General features: G+C 44.1%; 1 protein-coding gene across 3 annotated transcripts in view; it reads right to left on the bottom strand.

Moving 5' to 3' along the window:
• Positions 1 to 16531, bottom strand: part of LOC132821099 (SH2 domain-containing protein 1B-like) — a 94410-nt gene that overhangs the window by 3457 nt on the left and 74422 nt on the right. For all 3 annotated transcript variants that reach the window (XM_060833628.1, XM_060833627.1, XM_060833626.1), the window contains one exon: positions 5511 to 5661. In XM_060833628.1, coding sequence (XP_060689611.1) covers positions 5511 to 5661 — 151 coding nt within the window. The remainder of the gene's footprint in view (positions 1 to 5510; positions 5662 to 16531) is intronic.

Raw genomic sequence — 16531 nt, 5'->3', positions numbered from 1 at the left:
GGTTTTGCCTACTTAGGACTCCAGATCTGCAGCAATGATGTTGACTTTAAAATGCCTCTGGAATGGCCCAACACGTCACTAATATCTAACTATACAAAGTCTAATAAAAGGAATGAAACTAGGCAGACTATTTGGATCTACCAAGGCACTGGAAACAAAGATCAGTCAGAAGCTGAGTTGTGAAGAGCACATAAGGGATATGGATAGGTTAGGTGAGTGGGCAGATCTGGCAAATGGAGAACAATGTGGGAAATGATGCCATTGTCTATTTTGGCAGAAAGAATTTTTAAAAAAGCATATCTAAATCATGAGAGATTGCAAAATTCTGAGATGCAAAGAATCTGGGAATCCTAGTGCATGAATTGCAGAAGGTCAATATGTAGGTACAGCATATAATCAGAAAAGCTAACAGAATGTTATGTTTTATTGCGAGGTTAACTGAATGCAAGATGAGTGAGGTTATGCTTCAATTAGACAGGGCATTGGTGAGACCACATCTGGAGTACTATGTACAGTATTTATGAAAGGCTGTTAATGCATTGGAAGCAGTTCAGAGAAAATTTTCTGGACCGATACAGCGAAATGTTTGTTAATGAGCACCTCTGGCAGCAGGAGTGTACCAGTTGATCAAATATTCTGGATAATCAAGAGCTTTGAATAACTGCTGTAAACTCAAACCAAGTGAAGCTTCAAAACATCAACATTCCTGAAAAAAATCTCTATAAACATAAACACCCCTCCTAAAACCAATGTAAAAACAGACAGTAAGTAATAGAAACATAATGCAGGGGTATACGCATCATTGTTACACTTTATTTACAGCATAAATATTTGGACATCATAGTAAATCGCAGTAATTGGAGTAAATAATTTTTGCTGGCTTATCAAGAGTGCTGGTTGATAAGGTGCCAGCTTAAACAAAGCTTGCTGTATCTGGAATGAGTAGATTACATTATAAGGAAAGGTTAGGCAGACTAGGTATGTATCCCCTGTACTTAAGGAGTGGATATTGAAACAATGTTTCCTCTTGTATAAGAATCTATAACTAGGGGTTATGAAAATAAGGGACGCCCATCTAAGACAGAGATAAAGAAACATTTTTTTCCCCACAGAGGGCTGTAAGCTTGTTGACAGTTGATGCACAAGCTTTGAATATTTTCAAGATAGAGGGAGGTAGATTCTTGATTACCAAGAGAATGAAAGATTATTGGGGATTTAAAGAAATGTAGACTTGAGGTTAACATCAAATCAGACACGTTGTTATTAAATGGCAGTGCAGACCCGAAGGACTGAATGTCCTGCTTTTGTTTCTTATTCATATGTTTGTATAAAGAACATTGTGAACCAGGAAAGTTCCCCCTTGCTAGCATTTGAGGATACACATTAGGCAGAACATTATAGAAGTCTGAACACCATGTTTCAGATTATGGCAGGATCAAGAGACAAGTACAGTGAGGTCATCTCGAGATCAGGAACTAGTCACGCCATACTTTATGCTTTTGACAAGTGGCATGGCAAGATCCTCACTAAGCAGTGATTAATGTCACAACCAACCTTATTAATATTGGGTTAACCATTTTATCAAACTCACCAAATGATCTTGACATCAGGAAAACATGATAAGGAAACTGGAATGAAGACTTGGCAAATTTAGCTCACTGCTTGCTCCAAAGGCTCTCCATGTTGGAAACTGGGCACCAACATCTCAGGGCACACTCTGGTACTAGCCACACACACACAAAACCTACATCCATGGACATTGGCATCTGACATGCCAGCCTCTCTGAACCCTCAGGTTCATCTTTCAAGACTTCTACACTTAAATGGTCAGCCTGGACTGCAAGTCACTAGCGAGAATGTCATAAAGTGGATTTTTTTTTCAACATTGAGGATCTAATTTATCTAATTTCTTCATATTTTCTAAATGACTGACTATTGCTCATATTTTTCAGTGGCTGGGAAAATTCAGCCTGAAGACTCTTAGTTATAGTTCCTCAATAAGAGAAATATCCTCTAAATTTCCAACGTGAAAAGCCCTTTCAGATTCTTAGTAGCTTTAATAAGAACATATGTAATTCTTCTAAACTCCTCTGAGTGTCAGTCAGACTTGATCAAACATTTCTCACAGGGCAACGTTTTATAATATAGTACAAGAATATCATCCCAGGAGCCATTTAATGAATTTGCTTTGAATTGTTTCCAATGCAAGTATATCCCTTCTTAAATGATTGGACACTGTACAGACTACTGCAGGGGTGGCCTAGTGCCTAATCCTGAAGAATGGTAGCAAGACTTTCTAACTTTAATATTCCACCCTCTTGCATTATGAAGGCCAATGGTTCATTTGCTTTTCTAATTGATTGATTGAAGAAGCTGAAGATTTCCTGAGAAAAAAAGAACTGAGGAGATTTGATAGAGATGTTCAAATTCATGAAGGTCTAAACAGAGCAGATAGAAACATACTGTTCCCTTAGGCAGAAGGTCAATATCAAGGAACACAGATTTAAGGTGATTGACAAAAAGACTGAAAGTGACATAACTAAACATTTCTTAATGCAGTGAGAGGTTAGAAACTGGAATGCACTGCCCAATTGAGTGGTAAAGGCAGATTGTACATTTCAAAAAATTATTGAATAAGCACCTGAAGATAAAATAAAGAAAGGACAAGACAGTAAGACTAGATGAATTGTCCTTGCAGAGAGCAGTCATGGATTCAATGGGCTGTAAGGGTTCCTTCTATGATAATCATTGTAACCACTTGACCTATTATACTGGAGGAGAAAGTGAGGACTGCAGATGCTGGAGATCAGAGCTGAAAATGTGTTGCTGGAAAAGCGCAGCAGGTCAAGTAACATCCAAGGAGCAGGCAAATTGACGTTTCGGGCATGAGCCCTTCTTCAGGAATGAGGAATGTGTGCCAAGCAGGCTAAGATCTTACCCAGCTTGGCACACTTTCCTCATTGCTGAAGAAGGGCTCATGCCCGAAACGTCAATTCTCCTGCTTCTTGGATGCTCCCTGACCTGCTGTGCTTTTCCAGTAACACATTTTCAGCTATTATACTGGAGGGCAACCCAACCATTGTAACCACCTGATCCATAACACTGGAGGGCAACCCAGACACATGTTCAGCAGGCATAGAATGAAAGGTATGCCACACACAATTCAACAGACCAGTTTGACACAAATAATAAATCAGTTGCCTGGAACACTTTGGAGGAACCCTGAATTAATTGCCAGGCATGCGATACTATTCATTCTGGTCTGCTGTATCCTGCACAACCCAATCACTATGTGGCAAAGTCCTTGTTAATCACTTTGTACAGCAAGCAGTTGATGGGGGAGTCCTTTACGTTCATCTAAGCAGGTAGATGGTTATTGGCTTAATGTATCATTAGAACTAAGGCTGCTGCCTTTCAGTGGGAGAGACAACAAATGGCCTTCCACTGTTCTGTCATTAGAAAACCAGCTTCAAACTGCAGTATTTTGACATAAGCTGGCAGCAGTCTGCGCTTTCTAGTAGACAGACAAGAGCAAAGTGTATTGTAAAGCTCTTGGCAAGATGTGAAATGATAAGTGTCATTTTCCTCAGAAAGGGCAGTAGCTCAGGCACTGTAAAGCCACTAAAAACCCTATGAGGTCTCAGCAATCCTTGTAATTTATTTGAGGATAGGTTGCTGAGTTGCTATAAGACAATTCGATTTTGCTCCTTTGAGTACTGTTATCAGTAGCTGTGATTTCAGCAGTCCATGATCTTGCATGACCCAAACTTGGATGGCAACAAGCATATATCTCATGATAGGGAAATACAAGGGCTGCAGATTCTAGAAACCAAAGTCTAGATTAGAGTGGTGCTGGAAAAGTACAGCAGGTCAGGCAGCATCCGAGGAGTAGGAAAATCGACGTTTTGGGCAAAAGCCCTTCATCAGGAATAGAGGCAGGGTACCTGCAGAGTGGAGAGATAAATGAGAGGGGGTGGGGATGGGGAGAAAGTAGCATAGAGTACAATAGGTGAATGGGGGTGGGGATGGAGGTGATAGGTCAGAAAGGAGGGTGAAGTGGATAGGTGGAAAGGAAGATAGGCAGGTAGGACAAGTCATGAGGGTGGTACTGAGCTGGAAGGTTGAAGCTGGGGTGAGGTGGGGGAAGGGGAGTGATCTCAGTCTGAGCTTTAGTTGCATGACAGAATGTTGTGCAGCTTCTGCTTTTACTGCAGTACAAGCTGAGATACTGGCCTGCAGATGCTGTATCATGATCAGTTCCATAACTGTTATCATGAAGTTGGCTGCCATTTCCATGTGGACTCCAAACTCTGCCCTTAGCCTTGTGGCAGCTTGGAGCCAGATTTTTTAAACTGCTGTACAATGCTTATATCCAAGCTGGTATTCTGAGTGTGAGATCCCTTGATCCTCACATCACCAGATGATAATTGTTGGAAATCTAAAGGAAGAAAGGTATGACGGGAAGCTTATGGTGGAGGGTAGGGGGAGAGGGGTTGTCTTTGCTTGGACCATCACCAATTTGTAAATCAGAAGGTTTGAGTTGAAACATCCCATCAACATCAATCTTTTCAGCCCTGCTACTAGCCTATGTCACTTTCCATGATGGCCAGGACCATCTTCACCTTTGGGATAAGGACTTGCAGTCTACCTGTTATCTGTTGATTCAGAGCTGCTACCAAAATGTCCTGAGAGAAGTCACTATATCAGTGTGTGAAGTGCAATGTACTTGTCATAACTGAGTATGTGAGCATCTGTGAAATGTTGCAAGGCTTGCAGCTTGAGTGTTGAAGATGTGGTGAAACTGTGAATGTAATTTAGGTTGTAGTTGATTGAAATTCTGGGTAGATGAGTGAGGTGGTTGTGAGCATGTCAATCAAGTGGTTTGGCAAGTAAAGATATAGTTGAAAATGCATTCCCTGACTACTCACAAAAGATTACTATATTTCTTACTGCTCTAGATCCAGACCTTGGGGCTATATTGCTGACTCGGGAGCTACAATGCTGACTTTGAAACAGAGGTTTTCTTCTCCGATTGCCTCACAGTATCTGTTTGGAGGGCTTTCTGATACCTTACAGATGGAATCTTTTCCTGCTATTCACCTCCTGCACTAACGCCTCTATTGATGCACCAGCGATCCTTAAAACATACTTTTTTGCCCTGTTGTTTTTTTACTCTGCATTCTTCCTGGTCAGAATGCCTTCCAATGACTTCCAGCACTGCTGCAACCAAGATTCCCTTTTAAGAGGTACAGTTTGGTATTATGCAGTGCAGGCTAACTACAAATAAACCTAGATCCCTTACTAGGATGTGCAGCCACACTTCAGTCGACACTCCCATAGTCATTTAAATTATTAGGCAGCACAAGTTTACATTCTATTTGCATCAGTGGTAATGGATTTGAATTAACTCTAAACTATTTCTGATTTATTCACTTATTTTCGCCATCAAATTAATTGCTTCTACAAAAACTGTTAAAAAGCACAAAAATTAAAAAAAACACCCCACTTACCTTCATATTCATTCTCTTCATCTTCCTGTTTAGTTTTGTTTTTTTCCAGAGGGCAACTTAACTGAATCACTAGACCTTTGCCAGGTTTTTTATAGTAGGCAATTAAATCAGACAGTGTTTTGAAGAACTTTTCTTTAACTCCATATCCAGTCTGTACAATGAAAATACAATGCATCTTGTTAAAAAGTAGCATAACCCATTCATGATCAATCAACAGTCTACTTGTCAGAGTGTTATTCAAAGTTGAAAAATATGGGGCTGGAAAAACACAGCAGGTCAGGCAGCATCTGACGAGCAGGAGAATCGACGTTTCGGGCATAAGCCCTTCTTCAGGAATGAAGCTGGTGTCCCAAGCGGGCTGAGATAAAAGCTAGGGGGGAGGGAATTTGGGGAAGGGGCGCTGGGAATATGATAGGTGGAAGGAGGTGAGGTGATAGGCCGGAGAGGGTGTGGGGGCGGAGAGGTCGAGAAGAAAATTGCAGGTCAAGAGGGGGTGCTGAATCCAGGGGTTGGGACTGAGATAAGGTGGGAGGAGGGGAATGAGGAAGCTGGAGAAATCTATATTCATCCCGTGTGGTTAGAGGGTTCCTAGGCGGAAGATGAGGCACTCTTCCTCTAGGCGTCATGTGGTCAGGGTCTGGCGATGGAGGAGGCCAAGGACCTGCATGTCCTTGGCGGAGTGGGAGGGGGAGTTAAAGTGTTCAGCCACGGGGCGGTTGGGTTGGGTGGTGCGGGTGTCCCAGAGGTGTTCCCTGAAACGTTCCGCAAGTAGGTGACCTGTCTCCCCAATGTAGAGGAGACCACATCGGGTGCAGCGGATACAGTAAATGATGTGTGTGGAGGTGAAGGTGAATTTGCGACGGATATGGAAGGATCCATTGGGGCCTTGGAGGGAGGTGAAGGCGGAGGTGTGGGCGCAAGCTTTGCCCTTCTTGCGGTTGCAGGGGAAGGTGCCAGGAGTGGAGGTTGGGTTGGTCTCTCCAGAATCTGATAGGGGTGGGGAGGAAAATATATCCCTGGTGGTGGGGTCTGTCTGGAGGTGGCGGAAATGACAGAGGATGATACAATGTATCCGGAGGTTGGTGAGGCGGTAGGTGAGGACCAGTGGGGTTCTGTCCTGGTGGCGATTGGAAGGGTGGGGTTCAAGGGCGGAGGTGCGGGAAGTGGAAGTGATGCGGTGGAGAGCATCGTCGACCACCTCGCAGGGGAAATTGCGGTCATTGAAGAAGGAGGCCATTTGGGTTGTTCGGTGGTGAAATTAGTCCTCCTGGGAGCCATTGCGGCAGAGGCGAAGGAATTGGGAATATGGGATGGCATTTTTACAGGGGGCAGGGTGGGAGGAGGTGCAATCTAGGTAGCTGTGGGAGTCGATTGGTTTGTAGTAAATGTCTGTGTTGAGTCGGTTACCCGAGATAGAAATGGAGAGGTCTAGGAAGGGGAGGGTGGAGTCTGAGACGGTCCAGGTAAATTTGAGGTTGGGATGGAAGGTGTTAGTAAAATGGATGAACTATTCAACCTCCTCATGGGAGCACGAGGTAGCGCCAATACAATCATCGATGTTGCGGAGGAAAAGGTTGGGGTTGGTGCCAGTGTAGCTGCGGAAGATGGACTGTTCCACATAGCTGACGAAGAGGCAGGCATAACTGGGGCCCATGCGGGTGCCCATGGCTACTCCTTTGGTTATGAGGAAGTGGGAGGATTGGAAGGAGAAGTTGTTAAGAGTGAGGACCAGTTCAGTTAGTCGAAGGATGGTGTCAGTGGAAGGGTACTGGTTGGGTTGGCGGGAAAGGAAGAAGCGGAGGGCTTGGAGGCCTTCGTGATGGGGGATGGAAGTGTCTAGGGACTGGATGTCCATCGTGAAGATAAGGCGTTAGGGGCCAGGGAAGCAAAAATCATGGAGGAGGTGGAGGGCGTGGGTGGTGTCCTGAACATAGGTGGGGAGTTCTTGGACTAAGGGGGACAGGACAGTGTTGAAGTATGCGGAGATGAGTTTAGTGGGGCAGGAGCAGGCTGAGACAATGGGTCGGCCGGGGCAGTCAGGTTTGTGGATTTTGGGCAGGAGGTAGAAACAGACGGTATGGGGTTGTGGGACTATGAGGTTGGAGGCGGTGGATGGGAGATCCTCTGAGGTGATGAGGTTATGGATGGTCTGGAAGATGATGGTTTGGTGGTGGGAGGTGGGGTCATGGTCAAGGGGACAGTAGGAAGAGGGGTCCGCGAGTTGGTGTCTAGCTTCAGCGGTGTAAAGATCGGTGCGCCAAACTACTACTGTGCCTCCCTTGTGTTATTCAAAGTCAAGGATCTACAACTAACAGGATTTCATATTGGAATAATTCATAAGGTTTCCTTTACAAGTTCCCTAATGTTTTTGTGCCTCTTTCACTGTTAGGAAACTTCTCACACATACATCTTTCATATCATGAAAATCTTTAAAAGATTCCATATATTGCAATTGTAAGCTTAACTTTTTTTTAGTGAATGTTTGCTCAGGAGAGGGATGTGATTGAAAACAAGTTAGGCTGAATTCGCCCAAACCCCGGAATGTCATGGATAATGACAAGCCAATTGGGTTAATACAGCAAGATCAGAAAAATGAGATTCTTGATGTCAAGAAGATACAGTCCAATTTTGCACCCAGCATTGGAAAAGCAAGATGAGAATCTTGCTAGCCAACAGTGAGGGCTTCAAAGTTTGTGCGAAGATTTGTAGCTCGGGTGCTTGTTGTAGTGGTTCTGTTCGCCGAGCTGGAGGTTTTTGTTGCAAACGTTTCGTCCCCTGGCTAGGAGACATCATCAGTGCTCTGGAGCCTCCTGCGATGATCCTCAACGCCACACTCACAGGAATCCGATTCACGAGAGAAGTAGAAAAGGATAGCCAACTCCCATTCCTAGACGTGATAGTACAGAGAACACCGAACGGAGAATTCACCACAAGGGTACACAGGAGAACAACACACACAGACCAAGTCCTAAACTATGAAAGTAACCACCCCAACACACACAAACGAAGCTGCATCAGGACACTATTCAAAAGAGCTACAACACACTGCAGTACACCAGAACTGCGAAAAGAGGAAGAGGAACACCTATACAAGGTATTCGCCAAAAACGGATACCCGCGCAACTTTATCAACAGATGCCTAAGAGATAGACCACGGACCAAGGACATGCCACAACCAAAAGGACTAGCCACACTACCATACATCAGGAGCGTTTCAAAACTGACAGCCAGACTACTGCGACCCCTAGGACTCATAACGGCACACAAACCAACATCCACGCTCAGACAACAACTTACCAGAACAATGGAGCCAATACCCAACATGAGCAAAACTAATGTAGTTTATAAAATACCATGCAAGGACTGCACAAAACACTATATAGGACAAACAGGAAGACAGCTAACAATCCGCATACATGAACACCAACTAGCCACGAAACGACACGACCAGCTATCCCTAGTAGCCACACACTCAGACAACAAGCAACATGAATTCGACAGTACTATCATAGGGCAAGCCAGACAGAGAACAGCCAGGGAATTCCTAGAGGCATGGCATTCATCCACAAACTCCATCAACAGACACATCGACCTGGACCCAATATACTACAGTGGACAGCTGAAACTGACACCCGGAAGCGGCAAGGACAGACCACGATAAATACCAGAAGAAACATCAAAGAAGCGCTTCGCAGGAGGCTCCAGAGCACTGATGATGTCTCCTAGCCAGGGGACGAAACGTTTGCAACAAAAACTTCCAGCTCGGCGAACAGAACCACTACAGTGAGGGCTTATTGAGATGTATTTACGTCTCATTAGTACCTAATCTCATGTCATTTATATGCAGTTTGCTATTCTGCCATGCAACAACGAGAAACTATAAGACAGTACGATGCTCAGAATGAAAACTTGACAGCTCCAGATCATTGCTCCTCTGAATCTCCTCCTTGACCAGCATCTTAGGATATGTTCCATGAGAAGCAACTGCCTGCATATTTCATCCATGGAAGTTGGTGTCAGACACGCTTCACCAGATCATCATGGCACATCTCTGAATCACTCAGAATACAATTATCCACTTCAGCACTGCACTTTGGAGCACACTGACATCCTTTGTGGCAATGCTCCTGCCACTTTGTGCAAAGGAACAGGCACTTATTTCAACGATTATAACCGAGTGCATCTCAGGGCACCTAGCTGGTGCTTTCAGTGCTCATTCACTTTGTCCTACTTGGATGCTCTTGCATCTTCGCCTTGCTGTGTTTTGCCTTGCCTTACCTTACTTTACTTTTTGGTACTTTGTCACTTCATTCAGAACTTACAGCCTTGCAGTACCTCTCACATGCCTGGAACCAGATGTAACAGTATTCCAATTGAGTCAAGGTAACTACAAAGACATGAGGGAGGGGCTGGTCCAGGTTTGACCGAAAGGAGAGCTTAGCAGGGAAGACAGCAGAGCAGCAAAAGCAGGAGTTTCTGGGGGTAATTCTGGCAGCCCAAGGAAGAAGAAACATATTAAGAGAAGGAGGAGGGAACCATGGCTGACAAGGCAAATCAGGGACAGCATAAAAGCAAAAGAAAAAGGTACAATGTAGTGAAGATTAGTGGAAAGCCAAGGGATTGAGAAGCCTTTAAAAACCAGCAGAGAAAATATCAATAGGATGAAATATGAGGATAAGGTGCCAGGATCAAGGATGTCTCAGAGAGGGTGCAGAATGTTCTCACGGGGGAGAGGGGCCAGCAAGAGGAAGGGAAAAGGTTAAGATTCTGAAGGGAGATTACAGAGAGTTAGGCAGAAATTTAAAAAGGACATCCTTAAGGGTAGTAATATCTGGATTACTCCCAGTGCTACGAGCTAGTGAGGGCAGGAATAGGAGGATAGAGTAGATGAATACATGGCTGAGGAGTTGGTGTATGGGAGAAGGATTCACTTTTTTGGATCATTGGAATCTCTTTTGGGGTAAAGGTGACCTGTACAAGAAGGATGGATTGTACCTAAATTGTAAGGGGACTAATATACTGGCAGGGAAATTTGCCAGAACTGCTTGGGAGGATTTAAACTAGTAAGGGGCGGGGTGGTGGGGAGCGCGGTGGGGGTTGGTGGTGGGACCCAGGGAGATAATAAGGAAGGAGATCAATCTGATACTGGTACAGTTGAGGACAGAAGTGAATCAAACAGTCAGGGCAGGCAGGGACAAGGTAGGACTAATAAATTAAACTGCAATTTATTTCAATGCAAGGGGCCTAACAGGGAAGGCAGATGAACTCAGGGCATGGTTAGGAACGTGGGACTGGGATATCATAGCAATTCCAGAAACATGGCTCAGGGATGGACAGGACTGGCAGCTTAATGTTCCTGGATACAAATTCTACAGGAGGGATAGAAAGGGAGGCAAGAGAGGAAGGGTTGTGGCATTTTTGATAAGAGATAGCATTACAGCTATGCTGAGGGAGAATATTCCTGGAAATACATCCAGGGAAGTTATTTGGGTGGAACTGAGAAATAAGAAAGGGATGATCACCTTATTGGGATTGTATTATAGACCCCCCAATAGTCAGAGGAAAATTGAAAAACAAACTTGTAAGGAGATCTCAGCTATCTGTAAGAATAATAGGGTAGTTATGGTTGGGGATTTTAACTTTCCAAATATCGACTGGGACTGCCATAGTGTTAAAGGTTTAGATGGAGAGGAATTTCTTAAGTGGATGTACCTACTAGAGAAGGTGCAAAACTTGACCAACTCTTGGGAAATAAGGCAGGGCAGGTGACTGAGGTGTCAATGGGGGAGCACTTTGGGGCCAGCGACCATAATTCTATTTGTTTTAAAATCATGATGGAAAAGGATAGACCAAATCTAAAAGTTGAAGTTCTAAATTGGAGAAAGGCCAATTTTGACAGTATTAGGCAAGAACTTTTAAAAGCTGATTGGAGGTAGATGTTCACAGGTAAAGGGATGGCTGGAAAATGGGAAGCCTTCAGAAATGAGATAAAAAGAATCCAAAGAAAGTATATTCCTGTCAGGGTGAAAGGAAAGGCAGGTAGATGTAGGGAATGCTAGATGACTAAAGAAACTGAGGGTTTGGTTAAGAAAAAGAAGGAAGCATATGTCAGGTATTGACAGGATAGATCAAGTGAATCCTTAGGAGAGTATAAAGGAAGTAGGAGTATACTTAAGAGGGCAAAAAGGGGACATGAGATATCGTTGACAAATAGAATTAAGGAGAATCCAAAGGGTTTTTACAAATATATTAAAGACAAAAGGGTAAATAGGGAGAGAATAGGGCCCCTCAAAGATCATCGAGGAGAAAGTGAGGTCTGCAGATGCTGGAGTATCAGAGCTGAAAATGTATTGCTGGAAAAGCGCAGCAGGTCAGGCAACATCCAAGGAACAGGAAATTCGACGTTTCGGGCACAAGCCCTTCATCAGGATGCTGCCTGACCTGCTGCACTTTTCCAGCAATACATTTTCACCCCTCAAAGATCAGCAAGGCGGTCTTTGTGTGGAGCCACAGAAAATGGGGGAGATACTAAATGAATATTTTGTGACAGTATTTACTGTGGAAAAAGATATGGAAGATATAGACTGTAGGGAAATAGATGGTGACATCTTGAAAAATGTCCAGATTACAGAGGAGGAAGTGCTGAAAGTCTTGAAACGGTTAAAGGTGGATAAATCCCCAGGGCCTGATCAGGTGTACCCGAGAAATCTGTGGGAAGTTAGAGAAGGGATTGCTGGGCCTCTTGCTGAGGTATTTGTATCACTGATAGTCACAGGTGAGGTGCCGGAAGACTGGAGGTTGGCAAACGTGGTGCCACTGTTTAAGAAGGGCGGTAAAGACAAGCCAGGGAACTATAGACCGGTAAGCCTGACTTTGGTGGTGGGCAAGTTGTTGGAGGGAATCCTGAGCGACAGGATGTATATGTATTTGGAAAGGCAAGGACTGATTTGAGATAGTCAACATGGCTTTGTGTGTGGGAAATCATGTCTCACAAACTTGATTGAGTTTTTTGAAGAAGTAACAAGTAACAAAGAAGATTGATGAGGGCAGAGCAGTAGATGTGATCTATACGGACTTCAGTAAGGCATTCAACAAGTTTCCCCATGGGAGACTGATTGGCAAGGTTAGATCTCATGGAAGAAAGGGAGAACTAGCCATTTGGATACAGAACAGACTCAAAGGTAGAAGACAGAGGGTGGTGGTGGAGGATTGTTTTTCAGACTGAAGACCTGTGACCAGTGGAGTGCCACAAGGATCGGTGCTGGGCCCTCTACATTTTGTCATTTACATAAATGATTTGGATGTGAGCATAAGAGGTACAGTTAGTAAGTTTGCAGATGACACCAAAATTAGAGGTGTAGTGGACAGCGAAGAGAGTTACCTCAGATTACAACAGGATCTGGACCAGATGGGCCAATGGGCTGAGTGGTGGCAGATGGTCATCAGGAATGACCTGCTGGGGATTCCTGATTAAGTACTTATGCCCAAAATGTTGATTCTCCTGCTCTTTGAATGCTGCCTGACCTGTGCTTTCCCAGCATCACACTCTCAACTCTGATCTCCAGCATCTGTAGTCCTCAATTTCTTCTCAGCCAAGGGAATACCACATTTTGTCAAGCAACCATCATGCTAGGCAGAGAGATTGCCATGCTGAGCCAGGGGACTATCACACCAGGCCTGGTGATTGCCACACTGGGCCAGGAGGATGCCTCACTGGGTCCATGCTGAGGCCAGATTTCTTACAGGAATTACTAGAGCTACGATGGTCCCAGAGGACTGGAAAATGGTTAATATGACACCCTATTTAAGAAGGGAGTGAGGCAGAAGACAGGAAACTAAGAACTGTTTAGCCTGACTTTGATGCTTGATAGGATCTTAGAGTCCATTATTAAGGATGAGATTGTAGGGTACTTGGTAAAATAAGGTTGAGTCAGTATGGTTTCATCAAGAGAGATCATGGTTGACAAATCTGTTAGAATTCTTTGAGGAGGTGACAAGAAAGTTAAACTAAGGAGATCAAATGGATGTGATCTTTTTGAATTTTTAGAAGGCCTTTGACAAGGTGCCACACAGGAGGCTGTTAAATATACGAACCCATGGTATTATGGACAACGTACCTAAACAGATAGAGGATTGGCTGACTAGCAGAAAGCAGAGTGCAGATAAAGGCATCTTTTTCGGGGTGGCTAGTGGAGTTCCATAGGGGTCCATGTTGGGACCACAACTATTTATATTATATGTTAACAAAAAGGACAATGGAACTGAGACCATTGTTGCTTAGTTTGCTGATGATACAAAGATAGGTGGAAGGACAGGTAGTATGAGTAAGTGGAGAGATTGCAGAAGAACTTTGACAAGCTTGGAGATTGGGCAAAGAAATGGCAGATGAAGTAACATTTGGGAACGTGTGAGGTAAGCCACGTCGGGAGGAAGAATCAAGGCAAGTTGTAACGATTCACTTTAACTGCAAAAGCTGAAGTCACCTTCCAGTTTCATAGTCTACACAAGTTGTTCACTTCAGGGCAGCATGGTGGCTCAATGGTTAGCACTAATGCCTCACACAGCCAGGGACCTGGGTCTGATTTCAGCTTGGAGAGACTCCTGGATGGAGTTTGCACATTCTCCCAGTGTCTGCTTGGGTTTCTGCTGGATATCTGTTTTTGCCCCCCCTCTTCGGTCCAAAGATGTGTATGTTAGGGGGAGTGGCTGTGCTAAATTATCCATAGTATTCAAGGATGTGTAAGTTAGGTGCATTAACCATGGGGAAATGGTAGGGTTACAGAATGGAATAAGGGAATAAGGGGATGGGTCTGCATGGGATGCAGTTCGGAGGGTTGGTGTGGACTTGTTGGGCCAAGTGGCCTGTTTCCACACTACAAGGATTCTAAGATTCATATTTTAGACTCTTAAAGATCCACACAATTATCCTATATTAATTGCTGCCTTTCTTGTGTAATCTGAAGTTTGTTGTCAAGTGAAATGTTCGCATTATTGCTATCACACATACTATCTCCTAGTACAGATAAAAGGCTTGAGCAGCATATGTCTGGATCAGGTCAGCAATATGCAAGGTGCATGCAGAGGCATCCTTTTGCCCTCCTTGTTGGAGACTTCTATTTCACAATATTTTGAGGTAGCTTATAAATGTTATTTATGTGTGCTGCAACCCTTGAATTATCACATTACAGAGAAGCAGCTTTGTTTCTGATATTGGCCATATAGACTCATTGGAACTATGCAGAATGAATCCAGACACAGAAGTGTGGTTGTCTCTGTAGCTGTTTCACATGATAGGATGAGAAATAAATGCATTTGGGAGGCCAGGACTAGCAGCAACCTCCAGGGGATGTGAAGCAGCTCCTATTGCAGAATTCTAGATGTAAGTGCCCTTGTGATGTGTCAAAGATGCCAAAGAGCCACAGAAACTCATCTTTAATAGAATGTCATGCAGGTGAGAGAAAGGCAGTGGCATTGTACTTTGTTTAGATGTAGCAGTCAAAACACCATGTCAAGACATCTAGTATATGTGCAATACAATACCATATTCCACTTGGGTAAAGGAGGACCATATGGTAGCTCCCTCACATCAAGCTTCCATTCTGGTCATTTATGGGGGTTTGTTGAGGCACTGTTTAATTCTCTTAAAGTGGTAGATGCATGAAGGCTATGTGACGGATGATGAGGACTCCTGAGAGCCATAGCATGGTACAGTAAGACACTGAGAATGTTATTTCGAAGAAACAGCACGTTCAGCATCCCAGAGCACAGTGGTGTTGGCAGAAGCAACCCAGACAGGACTTCTGTGTAATATAGGGGACCTGAACCCATGTGTCTGCGAGTGTTTTGATGCTCCATAAGCCAGCACTCCCTGTGTAATCCCAAATGCAACTGTAGCTTGGCCCTTTGATTTTTTTTAATGTTTTTGTAGTTGTTTAATAAAATTTAAGGTTAAAAATTAATGGAAGCCTTCACAACATCTGATGCTCCTTTATTCAATCTGACAAAGTTACATGCTAGTATGGCTGCTGTGAAAAGGCTGGCTATTGTTCAAACAGGGTTAGCACATCATGTGGCACTAAGCATGACTAGCCTCTCGATTTCCATCCTTGAAGTTAAATCTTTGATGATAGTTAATCACCCTGCTGCTGATGGAAAGTCAACATGTCTCTATAAATGTGATCATGCATTTACATTGAAGTGTCACCCACGCCAGTTACATTCCCTCAGATGGCTGTCATTTTCTATTGCCTTCTACCACACCTAGATGCAGTCCTGGGTTGGCAGCTGTCCTGTTGGTTTGTTGGTCTTGGTGCTTTGGACTGTTGCCTCTGGGGCCATTGTGGCTAGAGGACCCTGGCCAGATGCAGGTTCACCGTCCTCAGTTGGAACTCCCAAAGGGTTCCAGATTGCAGGCAGGGTGGAGGTGGAGGTTCTGCACTTCTGGAGTGTACTGAGTGGTGACTTCTGGGTTGCCTTATGTGTTCCTCCTCATACTGGGTGCCTAGTAGTGAGGAAAGGCACCTGTAATGAAATAAAGGTCCCTCATCTGCCTGTCAACTTGCCATCAATGCTGAGCACCTATGACTCGAGGAATGGAGTGCAGGTCTGTGCGTATATTTGACAGACACTGAGTGTACAGACCTGGGCCTTCATAGCAGCCATCGACCGGTCCACAGGGGCAATCAGATGTCAGCATGCCACAGGGAACACAGTACAGATACTGTTGGTGCACTTCTCCAACTTTTGAGTCAGTTTCCCAAGTGCCTCTGACAAACTTGCCTGCTGCTCCTGTTTCTTAGTGTGTATTTGAATAAAATTAGTAATGCTGACACCATTCCCTACCTAGGGCTAAGTAAGTGCTTGATTTCTGAAAGCTCTCTAAGTGCTAGCAACCTGGGAAATTTCTTTCTCAGACAACTGTGTCAAAATGGCAGTAATATACTCATCAGAATTTGCTCTGGGCTCTAATCTAGCTCACATATCAAGGAAGTGTCAATGTCTGTGCTGGTGGAGAAAAGAGT

Source organism: Hemiscyllium ocellatum, chromosome 12 (genome assembly GCF_020745735.1).
Source record: "Hemiscyllium ocellatum isolate sHemOce1 chromosome 12, sHemOce1.pat.X.cur, whole genome shotgun sequence".
NCBI lineage: Eukaryota > Metazoa > Chordata > Chondrichthyes > Orectolobiformes > Hemiscylliidae > Hemiscyllium > Hemiscyllium ocellatum.
Note: the sequence above shows the minus strand (reverse complement) of the source record. Positions and strands in the feature narration are given on the sequence as shown.